Here is a 25,747-nt window from a genome sequence, read left to right on the forward strand (position 1 = left end):
AGCAGACTGAAAGAATAGTTATTTGCAATGGAAGTGTTCTTTGTAGCCATTTGTTTACTAAAGTTCACTGTACAGAATTAAAAAATATCCTTACAAAGTCTTAGGCAAATTATTTTATCTATAGGCAAACTATAATATGTGGGTATTATAATTATATATATATACACATCAAGTATACACATATATGGAAACACATATATATGTAAATTTAAAACACTGAGTGAAAAAGTATCCTAATCAAATATGATGTATATTTAGAATAAATACGTATGTGTTTTTCTTTGTATGCTCTATTATCCTAATTGAGCCCAGACACAAAAGGATGCAATCCTTATTTCCTCCAAATTGTCTCACCTCCACAAAAATCATGGAAGAAGTTAAAACCAAGGTCATCTTAGTATATCATATCCAAAGCAATGAGAACATCCTGGCATTGGATACTCAAGGACAAGTATTCTAAAAGCAGAAACCTGTTAACTAAAATAACATTAGTTAATTTTAAACATAACTTTTTAAAAATATAGTGTTCTGCGGTATTTTGGTTTGGGCTTAATCCTTAGTATACCCTAAACCGAACTGAACAAATGAAGTTATTTGGTAGTGGAAAAATCGAAAAAAGGGAGGAAGAGGCATAATGTACCAGGGGATCACATTGCCCTGGCTGAGAAGGTAACAGAGTCCACAATGAACAACATTTAACACTAAAACAGGAGAGACACAGAGGAATACAGAAGTCATCTATTTACTTTGGAAAGATCTAAGGTAGAATAAAATCTAAACAGAGAGGAAATGTAAGATTGTGAGGGTTGTATGTTGTGGTTAAGAAAGTGCTTGAGAGACACAAACAAAGTCAAGCAGCTTTTCTCATTACACATTTATTGCTCTGCTTAAATCTGTTTGAAGGAGCATAGCAATACATGAAATACTGCATTGGGTAAGATCTACTCTTTCCCCAGTTGGAATGCTGAGGCTAACTCAAATCTGATTGACGTGCAACTGAAGTATGTGACAGTTTTTCCATAATGTCAGCATTTAACACTTTCAACATTAAAGATGAGGCCCATTCCAACAACCCTTAGTGGACACTTACGATATTCATAAAGTTGTCCAAAACCTTTCAAGAAAATAGCATCAGCGGCCTTTAAGAGGATACAAAAATCCTTTCTTAATCTATCAATAAAAGGCAGTTAAATTTAAAATTCCTGCCTTGCTCCAAGCAGTGGATAATTAATGAAGCCTTGACTCAGGAAGAGCTCCAAAGCACTTGATACAGGGATGCTGGCCTTTAGGACTGTTTACTTGGTAGCTATGTGTCTTACCCTCTCAATTACATAAAAACTATAATTTTTATATCTTACTTGCCAGGCTTTATTCATTTAAAAAAGTTTTTATTTGTATTAACATTAAAATAATTCTTAAAGAAAAAAATTCATCCACAAGCCTGCCACTACACTAAACTTTTTTAATTTGTCCATAGGCACATATAATTTGTAGCTATAATCACACCATACATAACACAATAGAGCCAGTTTTTAAAGGCGTTAACATTTGCTGACAATATGTTCTGCCAAACTTTCCCAGCTTGCTCATTTAATTAGTACATATTATAAGAAACTCAGTGTAAGCTACAGCTTCATTGAAATATAAAAATTCCATAGATTCCTTCTAAATATATGTCACAAATGGCATATTTTACCAAAAACGTAGTTTAAGATGCTTTATAATTCACATTTATATACCACTTTTCATCTTACCTCTTCTCCAGACAGATAGTAGGCTGAGAGTAGTCCACCAACAAAGCGTATATTTACTTCAAAGACAGAAATTTCAGCATTCTATGGAAAAAAAAAAATCAAACATGATAGTACACATTTCAGAAAACCATAATTGTGATAAATTATACTAAATACTTAAATTTTGTTCAAATCTTATGCTTACCCAGAGAAATTTACATACAGGGGGAAACGCTCTCCCTTTTAAAATTAAAGTATTAAATATCACTGTGCATTACATATATCAAAACATCACTAATGGACCCCCCAAATCATACAATCATTATACAACAATTTTTTAAAATAAAGAAAAAACATACTTAAAATAAAAGATATGGTGTGTCTCTGTGTCCCCACCAAAATCTCATCTTGTAGCTCCTATTATTCATACATGTTGTGGGATGGACCGCATGGGAGATAACTGAATCATGGTGGGCGGGGGTCTTTCCCGTGCTGTTCTTGTGATAGTGAATAAGTCTCATGAGATCTGATGGTTTTAAAAAGGGAGTTTCCCTGCACAAGCTCTTTCTCTCTTTGACTGCGGCCATCCATGTAAGATGTGACTTGCTCCTTGCCTTCCACCATGATTGTTAGGCCTCCCCAGCCATGTAAAACTGTAAGTCCATTAAACCTCTTTTTCTTCCCAGTCTCAGGTATGTTTTTATCAGCAGTGTGAAAATGGACTAATACAATAGATAAAAATAATTTTGACTCCTAAACAAAATTATAAAAATATTTGCAAAATAAAGTTCTTTCCTCTCTTCAACAGCAGATACAATACTTGATATTCCCTATTTGTGTAAATGCAACGGGGCCAGGGTATTTTTTTTTCTGATCTGCATTCTCCTTTATTTTATTCATTTGTCTGCTTCTTATTCCTGAAAGGCCATTCAGCCTACATTAGTCTAGGAATCTAGTAGTTCAACATTAGTCTAGGAATCTTTTCATCATGATGCACAGCTGGACTGCAAATAGGATTTGAAGTCCAAGGACTTGGGTCCTAGTGCTGGTTTCCAACTTTTTGCCTGTGGCTTGGGAGTGTTCTTCTCATCTCTGAGAAGATAATTCATCTTTGCATAAAGGACATGATAATAATCATGTATGCTATACCATGGTGAAATAGTCCTTATTTACATCAATAATAGCTTGCTTTTATTATTTACAACGTACCAGGTGCTGTGCTAATGTCTTTATATAGACTATCTCTTTTAGTCCTCACAATGACCTTATGAATTAATTACTATTCGTATGTCCATTTTAAAATGATGAAGCCGAGACTTATAGTGGTTAATGTTACTTTTTGAAGTTCAGACAACTAAACTTAGAAGCAGGATTTGAACTTGAGTACTGTGACTCCTGATTCAGGGCTCTGCTAGTCTGACTTCTATACACCTCACATGATAATGCCCCCAAGTCTCTTTATTCATGGTCATATAATTAGTAATTACTGCCAATATTTTATACTCGATTAGTAAATAGATCCGTCTTACATTCTGTTACTAGATAAGTTAGAATAGTTAACCTACTATTTAGATTATAAAGTACATTTCAAGCTTTAGTTACCTTCTTTTCATGTTCATTGGGCCTACTGAGTAGTTGTTCACTTTTGCCTAACATCAAACCACTCACTAATAATCATGGGACTCACAGCAATTTAAAATATATGGAGTCAATATCTGGCAGATAAACTTAGTCAAAATCATGAGATATTATTTCCTTTAACAAGCATTTATTAAGCAATTACTATGTGCCAGATCCTGTCCTAGGTTATAGGGAAATGGCAATAAAGACTGATAAGGTCCTCAAGGTCACTTGAGTCTACATTTTAGTGGGATAAAACATTTCCACAAAAAAAGGTGATAAGTATTCATTTTATCCTTACATGCTCTCTGTAAAAAGGTTTAAGGATCTAACAATTAAAGCCAAATAATTGCTTAAGTTAAAAAAATTCAAAAAAATTCCTATAAAAGGACAATTATGAAAACAAGTTAGGAGACAGAATTATTAGGTCAAAGTTAGGCAAAAACATCACAAAATAAGACTGGTGTGTTTAACTGTATTTTATAATTTGTAATGTGCACCTGATACAATCTGATTAAAAGTACTCTATATAGGTGTAATTTAACTTTGAGGTCTATCACTCTGAATGAGTTTTACATAAATACTGGCAAAGGCTTTAATGTTCTACAAAATTACTGATAAGGAAAAGGGAAGATAATCCATACATTTAGTTTGGTTCACGTGACTGTTTCCTATGTTTAAGAGTAATAATATCTAATAATAAAATGGAATAAGCTTAAACCCTCAAATCACATTCCTCTCAATTAGTACTTGTGTTTTTCAGTTTTTAAACCTGGAAACAGTTTCCCACATTGCTGCCTATTGAAGACTTACAAGATGATCTTATATTCTTATTCTGGCTATAGATTCTTTACATAATGCATTTTCTCTTCCTCCTGTGAAAATTTGGATAATCAGGACCTTTATATAGACATCTGATAAAAATTATTGCAACATGGAGGTCTGAGTTATGTCAAACACCGCCAGAAATATATCTTCAGCTAGACATCAATCAACTGTTGGATGCAGTTATTCAACCAGTTATTGATTCAATTACGTATTCTAAAACCTAAATTTTATTTATCTTGTACTGTACAATATTGAGAAATGACCCTGCAAGGTGTCATACTCAAGGTAACTTGCTACAGCTCTGGATTTCATGGATCTAACAGTCTGTCCAGTGAGCCTGTTTAAGAAGCAAATCTGGCTTGTTAGTTAATCCATGAAGGATCCCAGTGACTGCTATGTCCTTGTCTTTAATAAATCTTGCTCTGGAACATCACACCAGCACCATCACTAGTTCTCAGGTCACCATCTTCTCTGTTTGAAAACCAGAACCACATTCAAATTTCCAACACATAATTCTTTCTCTCTCCTTTTCAAAGTTAAGTTTAAGGAATATAGAAACCTTACTTTGAGGTTGCTTTCAATATTCTAGGTTGTATTATGTTTTTAGGCCAAAAGATTGAAATTTAGACCCTTTAGTTCACTCTTTACAGATCTGTAGATGAAAAAGACTAAGAAGATAAAAATCCTCTCACCACACCAAATTGGTCGGCTATCCTGGAGCAGCAGACTATAAACTGCAGAAATCAGAAAGACCTGGGATTGAAGGCTGATTTGGAAGCCATCTGAGTTTGAGGTCCCAGGTAATTAATTTATTCCGAGTCTTGGTTTCATCATATGTAGAAAGGGACAAAGCATTCCTCCACGACGTAAAGCAATGTACACAATAGCTGGCCCAAGTAACGCACTCAATAGACAGTTGTTGCTGCTACCACTGTGCAGCTCAGCCTAAATGAACTAAAACCTACCTTCCCAGGGTCACTGGAAAATCAGAAACTCTAGAGTCAAAAATACTCACCTTCTTTGGCCTATTTGAGGTCTTATTTCTCAAGGGCTTAAATATCCTCTTTTGAAATACAGAACTTGACCAACTTCCTTTGGGGCTTGATATATTTTATATGAAATCTGAATTTTCAAAAGTGAATTTCTACAATTGAGGGTCTCAGGCCATTTCTATAAACTTCTGATTCTAATTCTCATTAAAATATTAAATTTAAATGAATATATTCTTACTAATAATCATGATGTTCTAAAAGTTTTCTACTGACTTACCCTGATGACAGAGGGGGTATGTGGAGCAGGGGGAGGACAGCAGGTAGACAAAGCAGCCTGTAACACTAAATCTTATGAGATTTATCCTAACAATGTGAATTTTGCAGTCTACCTGAGTTTGTTTTAAAATAAACTTAACTTCCCCTTTAAATCTTTAAGATTGCATTCCAGTATGCCCCATGTATTCAGTGGCTTCTAGTACACAGTCTTACGTGAGTGGCAGTTTAAGAAGTAGATCCCGTCTTTTATTTAAATTCCATGTACCTATTAGTTAATGTCAACCAATAAACAAGAGAAGGTTGGAAATTTTTGGTTAAGACCTACCAATAAAAAAATAAGAATTGGAGAAACTGTTCTTTCATTTTGATTTACTTATATCAATGACCACTGAATCAAAGAACTGACTAAACCAGATTCATCTAAAAACTGAATATATGGTATGCCTAAATTTACACCTAAAATCAAGAGGCGAGTATTACAAATCATGAAAAAATTATGTCTCAGTACTAATCTCTATCATTGTCTTGGGTGTTTTAGATTGATAACTTCCACCTTAAATGCATCCCTTTTCTGTATATTTTTGTCTACTCATTTACTATACATATATGTAAATGTATGAGATAAAGTGATAAAGACTGCTAACATGAAAAAAAGAGTCCAATTTATAAATTATTTTGTATGCTTCCCTCCTCCAATCCTAACATCATGCTCCATCCCTCTGCAAAGAAAGGCTTCTTCCGAACCAACGTATCATGAGATCATGGACAGGAAGTATCTAACCCCATCTAGGCAACAGAGAGAATGAACACTTCGAAACCTGTTTTCAAATAAGTATCTGAAAGACCAACCTCTTCACACTAGATAAGAGAGCACTTTAAACAATTCTGAAATCTGATATTTTTATAGGCAACTTATTCACCAAAATTAGCTATACGACAATGTATTTTAATAGATTTCAGTAAGTGAAATAACAGGCTCGACAATGAAAATAACAAATTTAAGTTTTGGTGCAGATTCAGCCAGTTTCCTTTTGCTTGAGGAGTTATATAAAGGTGCAAGCTTTTCCCGAGGAACACATAAATTGTTTCTTTGGACCTTCAAGCCTTATGATGTTTATTCTGAGTCACATTTGTATTAGAATTCTCCTTAATTATTATCTTATGATTCCATACAGCATGACAGATCTGATTGATTGCATTAAATGGAAAAATATTTCTTGGAAAAGAACTTTTCAGAAATATTTAAATTCTATTCTGAGTGCTTGATTTTCAGAGTGAACTCAAAGTGTCATAGTTTTTGTTTTTAAAAGGACAGTTCTCCGATCCCTACAATCAGTAGCTACTCTTTTGCTAGCTATTCCTCCAAACTCTGTATCAGCTTTCTACTTAGTGAATTATGAGCCTGGGTATGGGGCTGTTATCACACATGAGAATCAAGCAAGCTTTAATAACTGCCCACTACACACCAATGCAATATTTCTGTTTAATATCAACTGTTTCACTACAATCCAATGTAAATAACTAACAACTGCTCCATTACTAACACATGATAACGATGCTTTATCTTTAATTAATGGCTTTGTCAGAAGCAACATGAGACTTTTCAAAGCCATTGATTAAAGACTGGTAACTACCAATAAGCCTTGCCTATGTTTAGGCTTAGCATATACCTTTATTTATAAATGATACTTCAAAGTGTGTGCTGGATTACCACTTTGAGGATTAAAAGCATACAACTCCTTTAAACAGATTAAATTGCAATATTTCACAGTGTAAGTCAGTGTGTCACAGTGTGTCCGAGGAGCCTTTGGCTTCCTATTTAAGCAACGTGACAAACCTCTTAAGACCACTAACAAAGTGCAAGTTCTGTGGGCCACAAAGATATGCAAATACCTATTTTCTCTATGTTAATAGATTGGTTTTACCATGCAGGTACAGAGGCTCTCAAGCAGCAGCCCTAATTACCATCATAGAGAACAGCACAGTATCCTCTTAAAACCAAAACCCAAATCATCACTCTCAGCAGGTATTCCCTAGCATTCAGATGGAACACACTCAGTAACTTCATTTAACAGGATAATTAATTTAGTTATCTGCACCCATCAGGATATAACAGGGCTCTAAAACAGACCTTTCTCAGGAGCAACACTAGGGCAAAAGTAACTTCTTTCATGCTCTATGGCATGGAACTCTGGACCTAAGCCAAGTACTCAGTCATGCATTTGAGAAGATCCAAAGTTGCTTCTTGAAGTCAACATATATCCTCCTGACAGGGAACCCTACAACTTAACTTTCTTGAAAAGTAGGAGGGCATTCCAACTGGATATGCAAACAATCTGGATCTTTACATTGAAGAAAAAAAAAAAGTCACCGTTGCCACCAGTACTTATGTTCTCCAAAACACAAGGTGTTCATTACAACCAAAGGCATGATCCAGATGCTTGCCAAAGATCACAGTTGCAGTGTGTTGCTAGTTAGTGTCTACAGCAGGCTGATCATTTATCCTTTGCCATGCTCAAGGCTCTGCCTCTCACACTCAGATATCGCTTTACTGCAGTCTAGAAATATGGCTTTAAGGAAAATTTCTACACAGCTTTAGCTTTTACAGAGGGTTAATATAAGAAATTGTTATCTGGAGAAAAATTCTACATATTCTATAAAATTCATTACAGAAGATAGTTTTCAATATTTCTCATGTGAGGTTCTAGGTAACCAACATTGTTTTAAGTGCCAGTAAAAGAACACAATTGAAATCAGAAATACCCAAATAGGAAACCCTTGATCATTTGTTCTTACATAACTGATCCTCCTGTTGTCAGGGGCCACTACAAATCTGTTCTGGAAATAGGTTAGGTAACAACAGGTAGACCAGCTGACTTGAACTCCAGATCATCTATAACTATATAAACAGATGACACAATACAGCTACCCTTCCACCTGAGCTCTTCTTCCAGCTGAGTATAGCATAGGCTGTCAGGAAGTAGGACAAGATAGCTTAACTTCTCATTCATTTAACAAACATTTATCAAATCACTATCGAACAATAAACTCTAATTAATACTGTAATATTAAGATGACATGGCTAACCTCAGAGGACTCAAATTCTCTGGCTGTCTATATATTTCTCACTTCTTTGCATTTCTTCTCCAATTAAAAAAACACAAGGTCACTGAGTTAGGCAGACTGTGTTCATCAAACCTGAGATCTTGCTGCATAATTTGGGACAGACTAATTAACCACCTATTCATCTATAAGTATAGGGAAAAATATCAGTTACTACTCTGTATGCTTGTCACAAAGATTAAACAAGATACACCCATGAAAAAAATAACATATTATAATACTTGGTATGTATCACACACTACTAATTTTTTTTTTTTTTTTTTTTGAGACAGAGTCTCACTCTGTTGCCCAGGCTGGAGTTTTTTTTTTTTTTTTTTTTTTTAATAGATATGGGGTGGGAGAGGTCTTACTATGTTGCCCAGGCTGGTCTTGAACTCCTGGGCTCAAGAAATTCACCAGCCTGGGCCTCCCAAAGTGTTGGGATTACAGGTGTGAGCCACCACGCCTGGCCAAATAGTAGTTTCCTCTTTCATTTCTTTCCTACCGAGATAGCCTGGTACTAGCTAGGGTTCTCTGACTACTTTTCCTGCTAGACTAAATGCCCATAAGAGTAAATACTTGATCCTTAGAAGATACTTAGTAAATAATACATGAGTGAATGAAGAGTGACCAACCAAGAATCAGTTTTAGATTCATTGTCCTAAGATTACTTTGAGCTAAAATTAGAAAACTTATTCATGGAGTCAATACTTAGGATTTTCTCCCAATATCTATGTGCTTCTACAGATACTTGAACTGAATACAAGCTCCTTCTGTGAAGTCCTTGCTCCTTACTCCCCAGAACATATTATCCCAGTGACTTATTTTAAGCCAGCTATTAAAGTCATTTGAACTTTGTGCTACCAAGTATGCAAAATGAATCAACTTCCTATGCCCTAATGAAAAGAAAATGAGTTTTAGTTAATTACAGTATGAAACAATAGAAAACTTTACACTTTTCAGTGATATAAATTGGATATTTCACATTAACAAATTTATTCTTGAGTATAAAATTTGTTTATACTTAGGAGCACCACAGGATAAGCCAACTCTCAACAATAGTGTTTGTTTTGCTTTTATTTTCCCTTTGCAATGAATTTAGATGCATTAACTTTTCTTTTCTTTTTTTTTGAGTCTGAGTCTCTCTGTGTCGCCCAGGCTGGAGTGCAGTGGTGCAATCTCGGCTCACTGCAACCCCTGCCTCCCAGGTTCAAGCTATTCTCCTGCCTCAGCCTCCCGAGTAGGTGGGATTGTAGGCACGTGTCACCATGCCTGGGAAATTTTTTGTATTTTCAGTAGAGATGGGGTTTCACTGTGTTAGCCAGGATGGTCTCAATCTCCTGATCTCCTCGTGATCCGCCCGTCTTGGCCTCCCAAAGGGCTGGGATTACAGACGTGTGTTACTACGCCTGGCCAACTTTTTTAATAATACCCTTACGCTGTCAAATAGAATACCTTATCAGGAAAAAGTTTTAACTAAAATGTAAGTAACAATATTTATAAGCTAGAATTATACTACATGTTATTTAGTATAATTTTTCTTTTTTTTGGTAAAGCTTTTTCAATTTCTCCTTTCTCCATATAAATGAGAAAAATTTCTCAATTTTTTTGAAGAAAAATCCTGTAATTTTAAAAATAATCATTTGGATTTCTGGATAGAATGGGTGAATATAAGACAAATTCTTATGTGAAATATTAAAACCAACTAGAATACAGTAAGCTGAAAAACTTCACAACACAATGACTAGAAAAGTAAATCATACGTGTGCATGTGTCTTTATAGCAGCATAATTTATAATCCTTTGGGTATATCCCCAGTAATGGGATGGCTGGGTCATATGGTACATCTAGTTCTAGATCCTTGAGGAATCGCCATACTGTTTTCCATAATGGTTGAACTAGTTTACAATCCCACCAACAGTGTAAAAGTGTTCCTATTTCTCCACATCCTCTCCAGCACCTGTTGTTTCCTGACTTTCTAATGATCGCCATTCTAACTGGTGTGAGATGGTATCTCATTGTGGTTTTGATTTGCATTTCTCTGATGGCCAGTGATGATGAGCATTTTTTCATGTGTCTGTTGGCTGTATGAATGTCTTCTTTTGAGAAATGTCTGTTCATATCCTTTGCCCACTTTTTGATGGGGTTGTTTGTTTTTTTCTTGTAAATTTGTTTGAGTTCTTTGTAGGTTCTGGATATTAGCCCTTTGTCAGATGAGTAGATTGCAAAAATTTTCTCCCATTCTGTACACGTATGTTTATTGCAGCACTATTCACAATAGCAAAGACTTGGAATCAACCCAAATGTCCATCAGTGACAGATTGGATTAAGAAAATGTGGCACATATACACCATGGAATACTATGCAGCCATCAAAAAGGATGAGTTTGTGTCCTTTGTAGGGACATGGATGCAGCTGAATCCATCATTCTTAGCAAACTATCACAAGAACAGAAAACCAAACACCGCATGTTCTCACTCATAGGTGGGAACTGAACAATGAGATCACTTGGACTCGGGAAGGGGAACATCACACACCGGGGCCTATCATGGGGAGGGGGGAGGGGGGAGGGATTGCATTAGGAGTTATACCTGATGTAAATGACGATTTGATGGGTGCAGCACACCAACAAGGCACAAGTATACATATGTAACAAACCTGCACATTATGCACATGTACCCTACAACTTACAGTATAATAATAATAAATAAATTAAAAAAAAAAAAAAAAAAGAAAAGTAAATCAATATACCTCTCCTGAATTTATATGTTACTATTTTTAATATGGGAAACATTGTTTGTTGTTGACAACATATTTTTTAAAAGGAAAACATGGTAATACCCAAAGAGAGACCTGCAACAAATATTTTTCAAGACCTCTTATATTAAGAAAATAGTGTAATAAACACACTTGAGAAATGTGGCTGTAATTTTTTGAAATATATTTAATTTTTATAAATACATAATAGTTGTACATATTTTAAAATTATATCTTGAAAGGTATAACCCAAAACTATCATTAACAGGCCTAAAATATATATGCAAAATCTGCATACTAATTGAGTGAAATTTTATTAAAAAATAAAATAAAAATTTAAATAAACAAAGAAAACTTCAAAGTTCAGTATCTTAGCAATAACTCAGTGTTAGTCGAATCCCTTCATCTTACAAGTAAGGAAGCCCAGTAAATTCTTCTTCTCTTCTACACAGTCTGATATCCCCTATTAAATTCATCTATCCTTCTCCCAGGTCCCCAGGACCCATGGAACACATTGAAGACATCCTGTGGTGGTCTGAGGGCAGCCAACTGCCTTCTGTTATAGTAACATCTCGTCTGTTACCTTTGTACTTACTCATTTTAAATAGAACTGCTCCTCATCCTCCACCAACCCCAACCCCTGGCCCCAAGTCCAGAGTTCCTCAGACTACCACAGGTCGCACAGGTTGTGAAAAGAAAAAAACTGCTATGATATTTGAGGAGGTTTGGGGCAACAATGCTACAATTATCAGATGCACAAGTCCAAGATTCAGTAAGAAACTTGGACACTATTCATAAGTCAAGTGTTATTAAAGTTTGCTTTCCAGTTTTCCATCATTAGTGTTTTAGAGGAATGTAGTTATTATTCCCTTACCCTTTCTTGAAAAGAGAGATATCAATAGGTCTCATATATAGCTAAAGATAAGCCTACAGGTTTTTGAAGGTAGGTAGCTGATTTTAATAAGAAGGTAGAACCAAAGAAATTTTTTTTTTTTTTTGGAGATGGCATTTTGCTCTACTGCCCAGGCTGCAGTGCAATGGTGCAATCACGGCTCACTGCAACATCTGCCTCCTGAGTTCAAGTGATCCTCCTGCCTCAGCCTCCTGAGTAGCTGGGATTACAGGCACACACCACCATGCCCGGCTAATTTTTGTATTTTTAGTAGAGATGGGGTTTCACCATGTTGGCCAGGCTGGTCTCAAACTCCTGACCTCGTGATCTGCCTGCCTTGGCCTCCCAAAGTGCTGGGATTACAGGTGTGAGCCACCACGCCTGGCCCACAGAAGTATTATTAAGAAAGCAAGCCTCCGAAATGAAAGTTTTTTTCCAGTGCTTTAATTTTTCATATTTAGCTCTATCAATATCAGCACTACCACAGGTCACTCTAATCAAATAGCTCCATAACCTTGAGCAAATCACTAGCTCCTCATGCCGGTTCTCTCATGTTTAAAATAGAAGGGTTTAACACATTGATCCCCAAGGTTCCTTAATATTGATTGGAATACGGTCTCCTTTATATTCTAGATTCAATTATTAGGCAAATTAAACACAGACTCATCTGCCTGTCTTTAAGGTGCCCCAAATGAGGTATATATAGCAATTAATTAGAGGAGTAGAAACAAAATATTAAACTTTTAATTTATATAAGTTTTTAATTGAAATAGACGGGGGAAATACTTAGCTTTACTGATCCTTAATATTCTGCCTAACACTGGTGTCCTCATTTGGTCTCTGAGAGCAAGAGTGCCACAAAGCAGAGGCAACAGTGAGAAATTCTCTTTGTCCACTTTCAATATACAGAATGTTACTTGTGCATGGTGACTGGGATTTACAGATACTATCAAATGCTTACCCAAAAGACAAGAGACTTACGAGAATTTCTGCAAAGTGGTCTCAGATTAGAAATACCGATAATGCACACTTAAGTGAATGACTAAAAAATTCCATGGCCTACATGTTTTCTTTTCTTAGAATAAGTTGTCAATATCATTATAAAGTAAAACAACGACTATCAAATCAGAGCTGATAAGATGTAGTCCTCCCCATCTGAAATTATCAAGAAGTATTAGTAGTATTCACTATCCTTAATTCTGACTCTTTCCCTCAGTATACAATGGGCCTTGAAATATTTGCTGAGAACGATGGCACACAAAATTTAAGAACATATATCACATATATAATCAATTTGTTTTTACTGAGAGGTGTATAAGATCCACAAAATTTGAAGCTTTCTTTACGGGAAAATGAACGCTGCTGCTGCTGCTGGAGACACCATGACACCGTGTAAAAGCATAAGCACTGGAGCCCCACGGACCTACATCAGAATCATAGCTCTTGACACACAACAGCTGTACAGTCTGGAGTAAGCCTCTGAGGTGCAGATGTTTAATATACAAAGGTGTGAAATTAATGTCCATCTCATAGCATTGTGGTGGGACTGAACAATACTAGGCACATGTAGGTCTCAATAAATACTAATTTATTTTCTCTTACCCTTACTTTGCCAAAAAACAAGACACAAATTTGTGTAGTAAGTGAGGACAATTTAAGAACACAGTGTAAGATAATAATATTTGTACTATCTAAAGTTGCATTATTTTTGTTAGAGTACATTACAATACAATAATAGGGCCCACTATAGAATTTATCCATGTTAATTGACATTTAAGGACTGAATTAGCAACTCTTATTTAACTTACCACATTAAAATCTAAATTTTCTTCAACCCATGATTTTGCTTCTTCAAATTCATTTTTCATTTCCATAATAAAAAGTGTATCCAGGGCATCTACTATAGTTGCTCCTTTGATATTACCTGAAAATAGCAGAAAAATATTTGATAAAATACTTTGGCTAGATAAAATATATGTAAATTGACCACACCTAAGACAGGGAGAGGGTAATACTGGATTTATTAATAAGCAATAATATTAAACATAGTCTAAAATTCTTTCAATGAAAGTATAAAACGGCACCAAACCAAAAATTATCACAGGCTATTCACTAATACACTAATCTTTAAAGTTTCTTCTGAGTTACAAAAAATAAATGTCTCAGAAATTTCTCTTAGAAATTTCATTTGTGATTGCATTCTCTCTCTTTTCTTTCCTTTTTTTTTTTGGAGATGGAGTCTCACTGTGTTGCCCAGGCTGGAGTGCAGCGGCGCAATCTCAGCTCACTGCAACCTTCATCTCCCAGGCTCAAGTGATTCTCCTACCTTAGCCTCCTGAGTAGCTGGGATTACAGGCGCATGCTACCATGACGGGCTAATTTTTGTGTTTTTAGTAGAGACAGGGTTTCACCATGTTGGCCAGGATGGTCTCAATCTCTCGACCTTGTGATCCACCCGCCTAGGCCTCCCAAAGTGCTGGGATTACAGGCGTGAGCCACTGCACCCCCGGCCTGTGATTGCATTCTCTAGCAAGAAAAGAACAGGCCTAAAACCAAGGAGCAACAGACTTATTAAGACTAATGTAATCAAAGTGCACCTGTGCAAAACTCTAAATATAATTAGATCTAAAATTGTTTAGTGATAGTTCTAAGAAGACATTACTCTAAAATGAAATTTCACCCCTGTATGAACTCTGACTGATGCTAACTGCCCTCCATCCTCTACAAGTCCTGACCTCTGTGGTTTACTTCCTCTGAATTCCAATGACATGGAGACTTCACGTTGCCCTGGCATTCATCACCTTCTATCTTGTATTAAAATTACACATGTGCATCTTTTAGTCTATAAACTTTTTTCTGCTTTTGAGACAGGGTCTTGCTCTGTCCCCCAGGGTGGAGTACAGTGGCGCAATCATAGCTCATTGCAGCCCCAGACTTCTAGGCACAAGTGATTCTCCTGCCTCAGCCTCCTGAGTAGCTGGGATTATACGTGTGTGCCACCATACCTGGCTAATTAAAAAAATTTTTTTGTAGAGATGAGTCTTGGTATGTTGCTGAGGCTGGTCTCAAACTCCTGGCCTCAAGCAATCCTCCCACCTTGGCCTTCCAAAATACTGGAATTAGAGGCATGAGGGATGCACTCAGCCTATAAACTCAGAACAAACAAGTCACGTCTTACTTATCTCCAGATTCCTTATGGTGTCCTGTGGAATTGTGACAATGATGCCCAATTGTAATTGAGTAGTTCAGCTTCACAACGCATTTTAAAATGTTTTTCTTCATCCTTTCTTCCAGTCTCAAGATGTAACCTTGAAGCAAACTGTAGAAATCTTTTTCCTTAGTCTTAAAATATGCCCCTGAAACATGCTTTGAAACTTCATTCCCTTCCCTTTCCCACTATGCATTCTTTTACCCCATGAACATTTACGTAATTGTATACTCGGATCTAATTATGTGCTTACTTAGAAGTTCCAGGGGCTAATCTTGTGACAGATCAAGGATGGAGACCCAGCTGCAAAATTTCAGAGATTACCTCAAGGCAGTTAGTCAGCAACCCAGCCATTGTTGATACAACATCAGCCTGCACTCCAGGTGGACTATAGCTAGAGAAAGCCACCAGAACAAGACACGCAGACCTTACACTCAGGCACCCTTCCCATATGCCTCCCAGTCCAAGTTCCATTTTTAAGATCCTCTTCCCAGCCTCAAGTTTGAAGCAGTTTCTAGAGGAGTAAGCCAGCCACCTCTAGTTTTGGAAATAAAAGTCATTTTCCTTTCACTGAACTTCATCCTTGTTATTGGCTGTGCAAGTGGCAGGCAGCCGATCCTACACTCAGGTGCACAATGAATGACTGCTGAAAGACTGGGCACTACACTTCCTATACATAATTAACATTCTGGACGATCCAAGACCGAATCTATAAATATAAATGAAAATTATTTCACTGGCACATGCCTTTCAAATGCCAAGCTGAGAAGTTATTAGAAAACTATAAATAACAGGATATTAAAACACTTGATTTTCAAAAAGATAAAAATTGTAAACCTTATCTAATGATAAGGAGAAAGAAACCTGAAGTCACTTGCATTTTGTGACATGTTTTACTGTAATCCAATTTCCTTTAACTTTTTCGAAGCTAGAACTATGGATTCAGAGAGACACTGGAGGGAATATTTTAAAGTGGGCATTTTGAAATATGATATCAGCTTCATATTTTCATTGACATTTCATTTCTAGGTTATTAACAGCCTTACGTTAATATTTTTATTTCTTGTATTGTAGCTTTACATGAGAATAATTGGTCGGGCACAAAATACCTCTCTTTGAGGTGCAGTTTTACTTGAAATCTTTTTACCATTGAAATATTGAAATAAATAGTTCTAGTTTCCTGTTTAAGATGGAATTGGGAGATCACGAATATTTAAGATGCTTTTTTATATTCGTTAAAGTTGTTTAGGAAGGAACCAGTCTTTGTCTATGGAAAAGATGGAAGGTTCAACATAACTGGTGAGAGACAACCATGAGAAGGAAGCAGACCTGAAGAGCTCCCCAGTGGCTCAGAACTGGGAAAAGATTCATAATGCCTAATACTTTCCCCAAAAAGGTTGTTTTTAGGGTTAAAACTCAAAATCACTTATCTCAAACGAAACACTATTTCCTAAGAAGCCAGGTGGTAAAGAACTCACATTTTCCTAACTTCTGCCTGGTTTGCTGAGTGAATATACGGGACTACATATTACACAGATAAGAAATCTGACTGAGAAGCGGGCTAAAGAAGTCAGTTAAAAGTTTTTCTCATCTGTAAAAATGAAAACTTTGTATGCCTTTGTAACAAGTTCCCCTATATTGGTATTTCTATAATGAGAAAATCATTATGCATCTTATTTTAATTTGAAGATGGAATGAGATTAAATACCATTTGAATTATTAATATTTCATTTCCTTATGCTAATACCTGTAGCTCTTTTTCTAAGAGCAAGTTCTTATCTTGATTATGAAAAGTGTTTTTTTACTGAAAAAGCCAATGAAAACCAAAAAACAAAAGTCAGGCCTAAGAGACCTAGCATATTTTTAATGTTCAATAACAAATTTTAAAATCGTAAATGTTTTAACACAAAACCAAACAATCCCTCTGATAAAGATTACGGCAATTTAACACATTAACTGATTTCTTAAGGGTACGAACGACTTTTATACAGATAAAAGCAAAATGGAGTTATAATTTTTTCAAAAAATGTTATAATAAACAATGAAAAAATAAAGACCTCTGGCTCTGCATGAAGTTTCAGAGTTTCTCTCTTCAATTCATACCTCTCCCTTACCCATGTTAACTGGTAGCTGGATCCTAAAACACTACTTTAGAAGTGTCTGGGATTACTTCTACTGCCTCTACTTCAGGTACAGGCTCTATTCATCTCAAAACTGTGTCACTCTGATAGACCAACAGTCTCTTTTCTCCTACTTTTCCCAGCTCTTTCTACCTGTTCTTGCAAACCCTGCAATGCCCTTCTCCCAACCTGAGGTCCTACTGGCTCCTCAGAACTTCATGGAAGTATATATTGAACCACCTGGTGCATTGATAATTCACTATTTACATTTTATATGTTGTGTACTAGGCAAATACTTGTGTAAAGACCTGTGCAAAGACTTGTATTATTTTCATTATCACCAGTGCTACAAGTAAAGCCAAATACATGGAAGGTTCTAAATAAATGGAAAAGCAACATGTCAGAATTAGGAGCATGGACTCTAATGTTAGCCATCCCAGGGTTCAAGTCCCAGCTCTGCCAGTTAGTAGGTGGCTATCTCTGGGAAAACTAATCTCTGGGCCTCATTTTTCTCACCTATAAAATTATATTTTAATGAGGCTAAATGAGATAATGCAGGAATGGCACTTGGCACACAGTAAGTGCTCAATAAATGTGAGCTGAAACTATTATGTGAATTGCTATTATTTAATATTTTCAGTTAAAGTATAGAAAGTGTTCTATTGTTGAATTCAGAAGTTCCTGAGTAACACTGTATTCCCTTCATCCTGTTACTTACAGACAAATTTTAAGGATTAGAAAGAAATCAAGTGCAGTAGGAGGATACTGGGCAGCTCTGTGACCCAAAGAATGCATGAAACCCTTGTGTTACTTAGCTTTCTTACTTCCACAACGGAATGTTATTAACACCCACAGTACCAGTCACAGAGAGCTGCTGCAGGAACCAAATACAATAAAGCGTGCAAAAGTGGATAAATGGAAGTTCAATTAACCTAATCCATCCTCACTTTCTCTTCCATGGTACAAACAGGAGAAACCTACAGCCAAAATTGAGATACACTGAAGATCACCATGGCTGGCAGCCTTGCCCAGCTTATGTATAAAGGCACAGCTTTTACCTAACAGGAAGCAGTTAGTGCAGCCCACCAAGTGCTTCTATGGTGGGAATCACCCCACCGGCCAAAAATCCTGATACTGCACCCTATAAACATTACGTGAGAATCTTTGTAAGTATGCTCCAGGAATCAGTCCTCTTTAAAGTTACGCAGGTTATTCGAACACGCAGCCACTACTCTAACCGAAGGACACACTATGCACAATCCTTACCTAATTCCATCAGGTGTTCAAGTTTCCTAACCAAATGGCCTGCGCCATATTACACAGACTTCTTCACCATCCATAAGCTGAAGCAATTGGGGAGAAGTTACTAAGTTACTGAGAAGTTACTAAGTCACTAAGAAACCAAAGCACATCTACTCACCAAATAAACTGCTTGAATGGCCTCCTTTTGATATAGGTTTCAGTTCATTTAATCCCCAGGCATAACCTTTATAATTATTCCAAGCATGTTTCATCATCTGAGAAATAAAATAAAAACAGGATTATAATTTGAATGGAGATGTTTTTCCTACAAAATAGGTAATATATGGAAGAGCAAAGGCTGAAACATTAAAATTCATTAGTTAAAAGGAGGACTACGTAAAAGGGTTATGATTATATAAACCAGAACACACATGCTCATATAAACATGCTCGTACACATACACACTACCCTTTTATGTTTACAAATGGAAAGTTTTCTTTTTGAGTTCGTTTAATCCTATTTAATACAAATACCATTTTCAAAAGTCAGTTCCCAACAACAGGAATTTAGCTTATCTTAAAAGTATGAACCATGTCAACATTTATCTAGTTCATTTTCATAACAGATTAATTCTGCAAAGACTATCTTTAAAATTCGTATTTTTGCACAAAGTTCTTCTTACTTTGTTGACCTCACAGCTTACAGATAAATATTCAGGTTATCCCTTTAAATCACTTTGATGTTTCTTGACCAAGACTATATGGAGAAGTATTTTAAAATATTTACAAGAAATAAAAAATAAAACTGTGATCATGCCTAGATTTTGGAAAAACTTGTTTATTTTAACGTGATCAATCTTTAATTGGATACATATGTGTGTATATGTATGTAACTGAAGATTGATCCAGTATATTCCTAATTGCAGGTCCATGCACCAATAATGGTTTTAAAAGCCAAACCCCTCTGCCATAAATTAGTTGTATAAATTTTTTTCAATGACTCAAAGAACACATAATTATTTTCGTATACATATTTTTTAAAAGGGTTGGGATGCTTCAACTGTCTAGAACTTATTCATGCCACCACCCCCAATTTATTATCAACAGTAATCAAAATATGGACATAATTGGAAAATGTTCCAATCTGGCTCCATATTTCAGAGTATCTTAAAGCATCACATAAAGTTATAGATATTATTTATGGGCCATTTACCACTCAAAATCTTCATTGAGATCAATATCATTTTATTAATAACAAAGCTTTCATACGTTCCTGAACAAAACAATCAGCATCTTTAACCAATTTGTAAATTACCTCCCTAACTCACCACTATTATTACCAACAGTTACCAAGAATCAGTATTATCTGCTGAGTACTCTGCTAAATACTGTGACTTTAGTATTGTAACCAACTCCTGCTACAACCCTATGAAATATGTTTTATTACCATTGTTAGGGAAATGAAGAAACTGAGGCTTGGAAGTTAAAAAAACAACTTTAGTCAAAGTCATCACATTTTCCCATAGACAAGGTGCCAGGGTTCATCTCCAAGCTGACCTGACTCCAAAGCCCACGGCATTAACCAACACATTGCATCACCTTCCTTTAACGAGTCAGCAACAAAATCTTCCTTTACTGAATCAGATTATTGATCTTCCAACAATCAAAAGAATGTGTATATGGTAGTATTTTCAGGATTTTTTTCTTATAAATTAATTTTGTTGAGAAGTAAAATAGATTTGAGGGTCACATGACTTGATTTATAATCCCTACAATGCCACTGATTAGTCACAAACTTAAGGATGAGTCATAGCTTTTGTGATTCTTATCTGAAAATTTGGGATAATTTCTTATAGGATGTATCTAAGGAATACATGAGCATGGTGTGTGTTTTTGCACCTTGCATATTGCTTGACAGATGGCAGGTAATCACGTTTATTAAATTTTAAATCTACATTAAAACTAATTAAATTCACATCACAGAAAAATAGAAACCAATGAGCCTCTGAAAGACTAGGTATATAAAAAAAATCTACAGAACACCTAGAGATTATATTTGAGTTTTATTTGGTTTTCCCATTAAATGTACTACATTTAGTAAATTCTTCATTCTTGTAAATTTCCAAAGATACTTTATAAATTCAAAAACTTTAGGAATATACTGAACATCAAAACAGAAAAAAAAAAGTTATGATGATTTGTTTCAGCTTTGTCAAAAATGATCATTTATACAATGTACCACTAGTAGAGGATCTCCTAAAGTAACCTCTGTAGCATATATTAACTTTTCCTATTTTATTCCCTCAAGGGAAAAGCTGACACTAATTGGTTAGTTTCCTACATTTCAAAAGTTGCTGACATATTTCTCAAAATGGGTTCCTGATCCCATGGGATTTCTATGAGTTACAGTTAGAAAAGAAGAAAATGATGTGGTCAAAATGCCCTGAATGAAGCATTGGGAGGGGTTTATCCAGCAATTGTAAAGAGGAACAGTCATATTGTTAACCAATTCCACCAGCTGATCACCTCTGGAAATGATTTAGCGCATTAAAGTTAACTATAAGACATTGTGTGCATGTGCGTGTATGCATGCATAGACTAACTATGAGCTTCAATTTAAAAGTCACAAATAAAATCAACTTGTTAACTTAGATTTACGACTTACACAAATATTAGAAAACATCAAAAGGCTACCAGCTTTTAATTTTATAGTATTAAGGCATTACCCAGCTGAGTGGCAATGGGGATGAAGTAATTTAAGTTCTCTAGACCCAGTTCTCATGAGCTGGCAGGACAAGGAAGTCACTTCTAAAATTTAACTACTAACAAGGATAGAATTGATCCCCCCTCTTCACAGGCTCCTTAGGTTTCTTTTGTAGTCTTTCATCAACTTAATTAGGGTTCTACCGCCTGACATTCCATGTAGAAGTAAAATGGGTCCAAATTTCAAATGCAGTAGTGAAACCCTCACAAAAAAAGATAAACCGAAAGCAAGCCAAAGATGTTTTTTTCCTGAATACGTCTATTTGCTCCGGTGAAAGGTACGGCTGACACACTGTGTGAAAGGAAAGAAAGGACCCAAAATTTCATAATTGCAACCCATTATTTTAACCCAGAAAATATTAAATTGGGTATAAGGCATTAAAGAAATAGTATTACTTCCCCTTGACTCCATGCTTATAAGAAAAGATTCTTTGATTTGTACTTTCTTCTCAATTGGCATCGGGGTTGATTAATTAGGCCAGGTCATTTATTGAGTATCTGCCACACTATGAAAAGTTAAGATTCTAAAGGATTGAAAGGGAAGTATATAGGACTGTGTCTCACTTATAATCTCATTGATAATGTATGGAAACATAAGATACTGCCTGCTTACATACTCACTGAATGTTTATGAAATAGAAGACTAAGAAAACTAATTGAATGTTGTATACAACTCTATTGTTGTTTCTAACAATTTAAGTTTAACGTCCTGATCTAATCAAGCACACTGAAGAAGTACGTTGGAATTTCCCTAGTATGCACAGATTTCATATCCTGCATATTTATTACTAGAACTACTCTTAGCAAATACTTCTATTTGCTAAAGTTTTAAACATATAATCTTTAAATTTTCATATTAGACACATTAAAAGTATTTGAAAATTACATGATTTTGCCAGACAGATCTTAGGAAAACTTTGGGCTTTCATTGCCCTATTTCATTGAAGCCTACAAGTTCAAGTCCCACTTACGGCCTCCTTCTATGAGATCTTACATAAAATTTCCATAGTTTATAGGATGTGATGCTGGCCCAGCTGAATGAACCAGGGCCTGGAGCCCAATTCAAAGGCAGAGAGCTGTGAGCCAGCCATGAGCCTCCAAGGCGAGGCGCCCTGGTGTGCAATTCTCACTAATGCATTGGGCGAGACAACCCAACCATCCACTCTACCTAGGGAAGTGTAACTGGGAGACATTCAGAGAGAACCTAGAGGTCAGAGAGTGACATAGAAACAGAGAAGTACAAACACACAGGAGAAAGGGCCATGAAGCAGTAGAAGCCATGAGAAAAAAGAGGAGAAAGGAAGGCGAAAAAAGTTAAGAGGCGGCTGAGGCAGAGATGATGTTGCCACTTGGATGGTTCCCCAGTGGAACTGTGTTAGGCCTGTACAGCTGCTATAGAACGATCAACAATGCTGCTGAGTCCTGAATGTTGATGAATCATCTTCCCTTTTCCTCTTTGCCTGCTGAGACTGTTTGCTTACTTCTCCATGTGTACTTGTAGAAAAGTTTCTCATTTACTGAGGAGTAATGGTAAGAGCGGATCACAGGCGAACACATCTGAGAAACTGGGTTCATATCTGAGCTCTGCGATCGTCAGTGTGACTCTAAGTGAGGCAATTAATCTCTCTGAGCCCACTTTCTGCATGTGAATAAAAACACCTCATTGGTTGTGGTGATGATTACATAAAACAATGCATGTAAACAGCTTAGCACGTTGCCCGACACACAGTAAGTGCTCAATGCATTTTAGGCATTATAGTTACTTTTATTAAAAACCTAAGAATGTCTGTGATCTTTGCAATCTAAAAGAGCTTCATAATTTTTCCTAGTATAACACATAAATACAAGGGACAAATATATGTGAAACCAGGCAAATCTATATCATACACAGGCTCTTTATCAATATATACATTTAAAAAATATACAGAACTATTTGGTATCCAAAAGATGGAGGAAGAAAGGCAGAGTAGAAGGGTCCACTCCAGGGGTAAGGCAATGTGGGGTGATCTTTAGTTCTGGAAGTTCATACACTGGCTTTCATAAAATCTTAGTTGTGCCAAGGTACTACTGTGTAGGGGGTGTTTGTTCAAGGAATTTGAGGTTGATCTGGGAAAAAGACAGGACCACAGAGGCAGTTAACACACAACAAGCTTTAATGAGTAGTGCTTTGTACAGGGTTGCATGCGAGGGCATCCAGAGGCATATGGTGAGCAGGTCGCCATGCAGAAGGGGAGGAGGGTGAAGGAACTCCCAAGGGAGAGATGCATTAGAATGAGGGCTTAGGACTAAGTGATGTCACTTCACAGCATGGTGGAGTATCTCTATGTCAGAGAACTTTGAAGGGCAGTAGCAGCTCAGTGTCTTAAAACCACAAAGCTCTATCTTATCAACGGCCAACAGATGCTAGGTAAGGTTTCACAGAATGTGTAAGGCAGGCTCTAAATAGCTAAAAATCTGCTTGTTTGGGCTATTTTAAAAATAATTCGATGTATAAAAATTAGTTTGGTGTTGGTGGGCTCTTGAGTTAATGAATCTCAGCCTGCAGTGAGGAAATAACCTAGACACCAACAGACAGAGGCCATCTTTGGCTCATTTATATAACAATCTGCTGTCATGAAAGGGAAGAAGCTCTGTGGTCCAGTGACAATCATGTCCCTGCTGTTCTTGGGGACACAAGGGGCTGTGCCTGGTTTAGGCAAGCTCTGAGGTGGAAGAGCACTCTAACTCACTGATTGTTAAACCTGAAAGTGATGTGCCATTTCTCTTAAAACTACACTTAGCATTGATGCTTTGAAAAACAGTGACTTTAAAAGCCTGACAGCAATTTCCATCAAACTTTGCTTAAAATTACTTGGCTGTCATATAAAAGTAACTTCTAGAACTTTCAGATAATATATTTTTAGGGTCACTGAATCAACCTTATTTCTTTCAATCTTTGGTGGAATTGGAAAACAGAAGGGAGGGACATAGACAAAAAGCAACTTGGAGGAAATTAATTCACAATTTCTCTAAACCTTTACTTATCTATTGGAAGAGAATTTCTCCATGGATGAACAAAAGACAGCAATCTAACCACCCCTTCCTCTGCTTATCTAATGCTATCCCCACCACTGACATTTCCTTATGAGAATGAAGATCTGGAGGGCCAGAAGGACCACTGGGCAGCGAAAGACCAGATACTGAGGCAGGTCACAGGCACAGGGCAGAGCAGGTCACAGTGGAGAAGCCTGAAGCCGGCTGCCTCAGGGTCCGCCCTTCTACCCCTTAGTTCTCTCATCTTTAAAAAAGAATAACCCATTTTAACAAATGCACCAGTGTGGGCTGAGGTGCTGAAATTGGGAGGTTGTGCCGGTGTGGGGACAGGGGGTATATGGGAACTCTCTATACTTTCTGCTCAATTTTGCTATGAGCCTAAAACTGCTCAGAAAATAAAGCTTATTAAAAAAATAAGTATTATCTCCCTTACAGCACAGTGAGGAGATCAGGTGTGACAGGGCACCTGACTAGAAGACACTCAGTGAACCTGGCTGACCTTTATCCATGCACGCCACCTCCTCAGAGTCCTCCTAGGCTTCAGGTGGTTAAACAGAGATAAGGGAGAACTTAGGAAGGAAGTTCTCCTTCCTTTGATGCTTTGAACTTTAGCTGAACTCAGAGTGGGCAGAGCAGTTCCGGGATAGGAAAGAAAAGAGGCCAATGTCACCAAGAGGTGACAGTGCAGAGCCTGATGTGACTCCGCCTTCACAAAGACTGCCTGCCTGGAGTCTACCACAATTACATCTGAAAGTACTTAGCATCCTCTCATGTAACAGGTATCAAGATGCCACCCAAGACAGCCTTAGGAATGATCCTTGTCCTCAATGATTCTTCAGTGAGTGAGGGCCACCTCCAGTCACCTTCTAGCTGTCATCACCCAGTATGTGGGAAAAAAAAAAAAAGCCCTCTAGCCATGATAGTTTCCAATTTTACCCCATATCAAATTCAAACACTCATTCACATGCTATTTCAAATGCTGAAATAAATGTATCCCCTCTCTCTGTCCCAAAGGCTGCTAAGGTGTTCTATTTTCAAGATTCTTTACCTCAATGTTACAATGATAATTACTACTTAGTACCTACAGTTGCGAGGATGAGAATTATAAGTGGGAATAAAGCAGTACTGCCAGATTTAGGAAATGGAAATATTACACAGAACCCGCTTACACACACACACACA

At 36.6% G+C, this 25,747-nt stretch overlaps 1 protein-coding gene across 1 annotated transcript in view; it reads right to left on the minus strand.

Moving 5' to 3' along the window:
• MAN1A1 (mannosidase alpha class 1A member 1) overlaps positions 1–25,747 on the minus strand; it is a 169,017-nt gene that overhangs the window by 108,367 nt on the left and 34,903 nt on the right. The window contains exons 3-5 of the mRNA XM_025384348.1: positions 18,949–19,045; positions 14,009–14,124; positions 1,755–1,835 (exon numbers count right to left, since the gene is read on the minus strand). Of these exons, the coding sequence (XP_025240133.1) occupies positions 1,755–1,835; positions 14,009–14,124; positions 18,949–19,045 (294 nt within the window). The remainder of the gene's footprint in view (positions 1–1,754; positions 1,836–14,008; positions 14,125–18,948; positions 19,046–25,747) is intronic.

The sequence above is a fragment of the Theropithecus gelada genome, chromosome 4 (assembly GCF_003255815.1).
Source record: "Theropithecus gelada isolate Dixy chromosome 4, Tgel_1.0, whole genome shotgun sequence".
Lineage (NCBI taxonomy): Eukaryota > Metazoa > Chordata > Mammalia > Primates > Cercopithecidae > Theropithecus > Theropithecus gelada.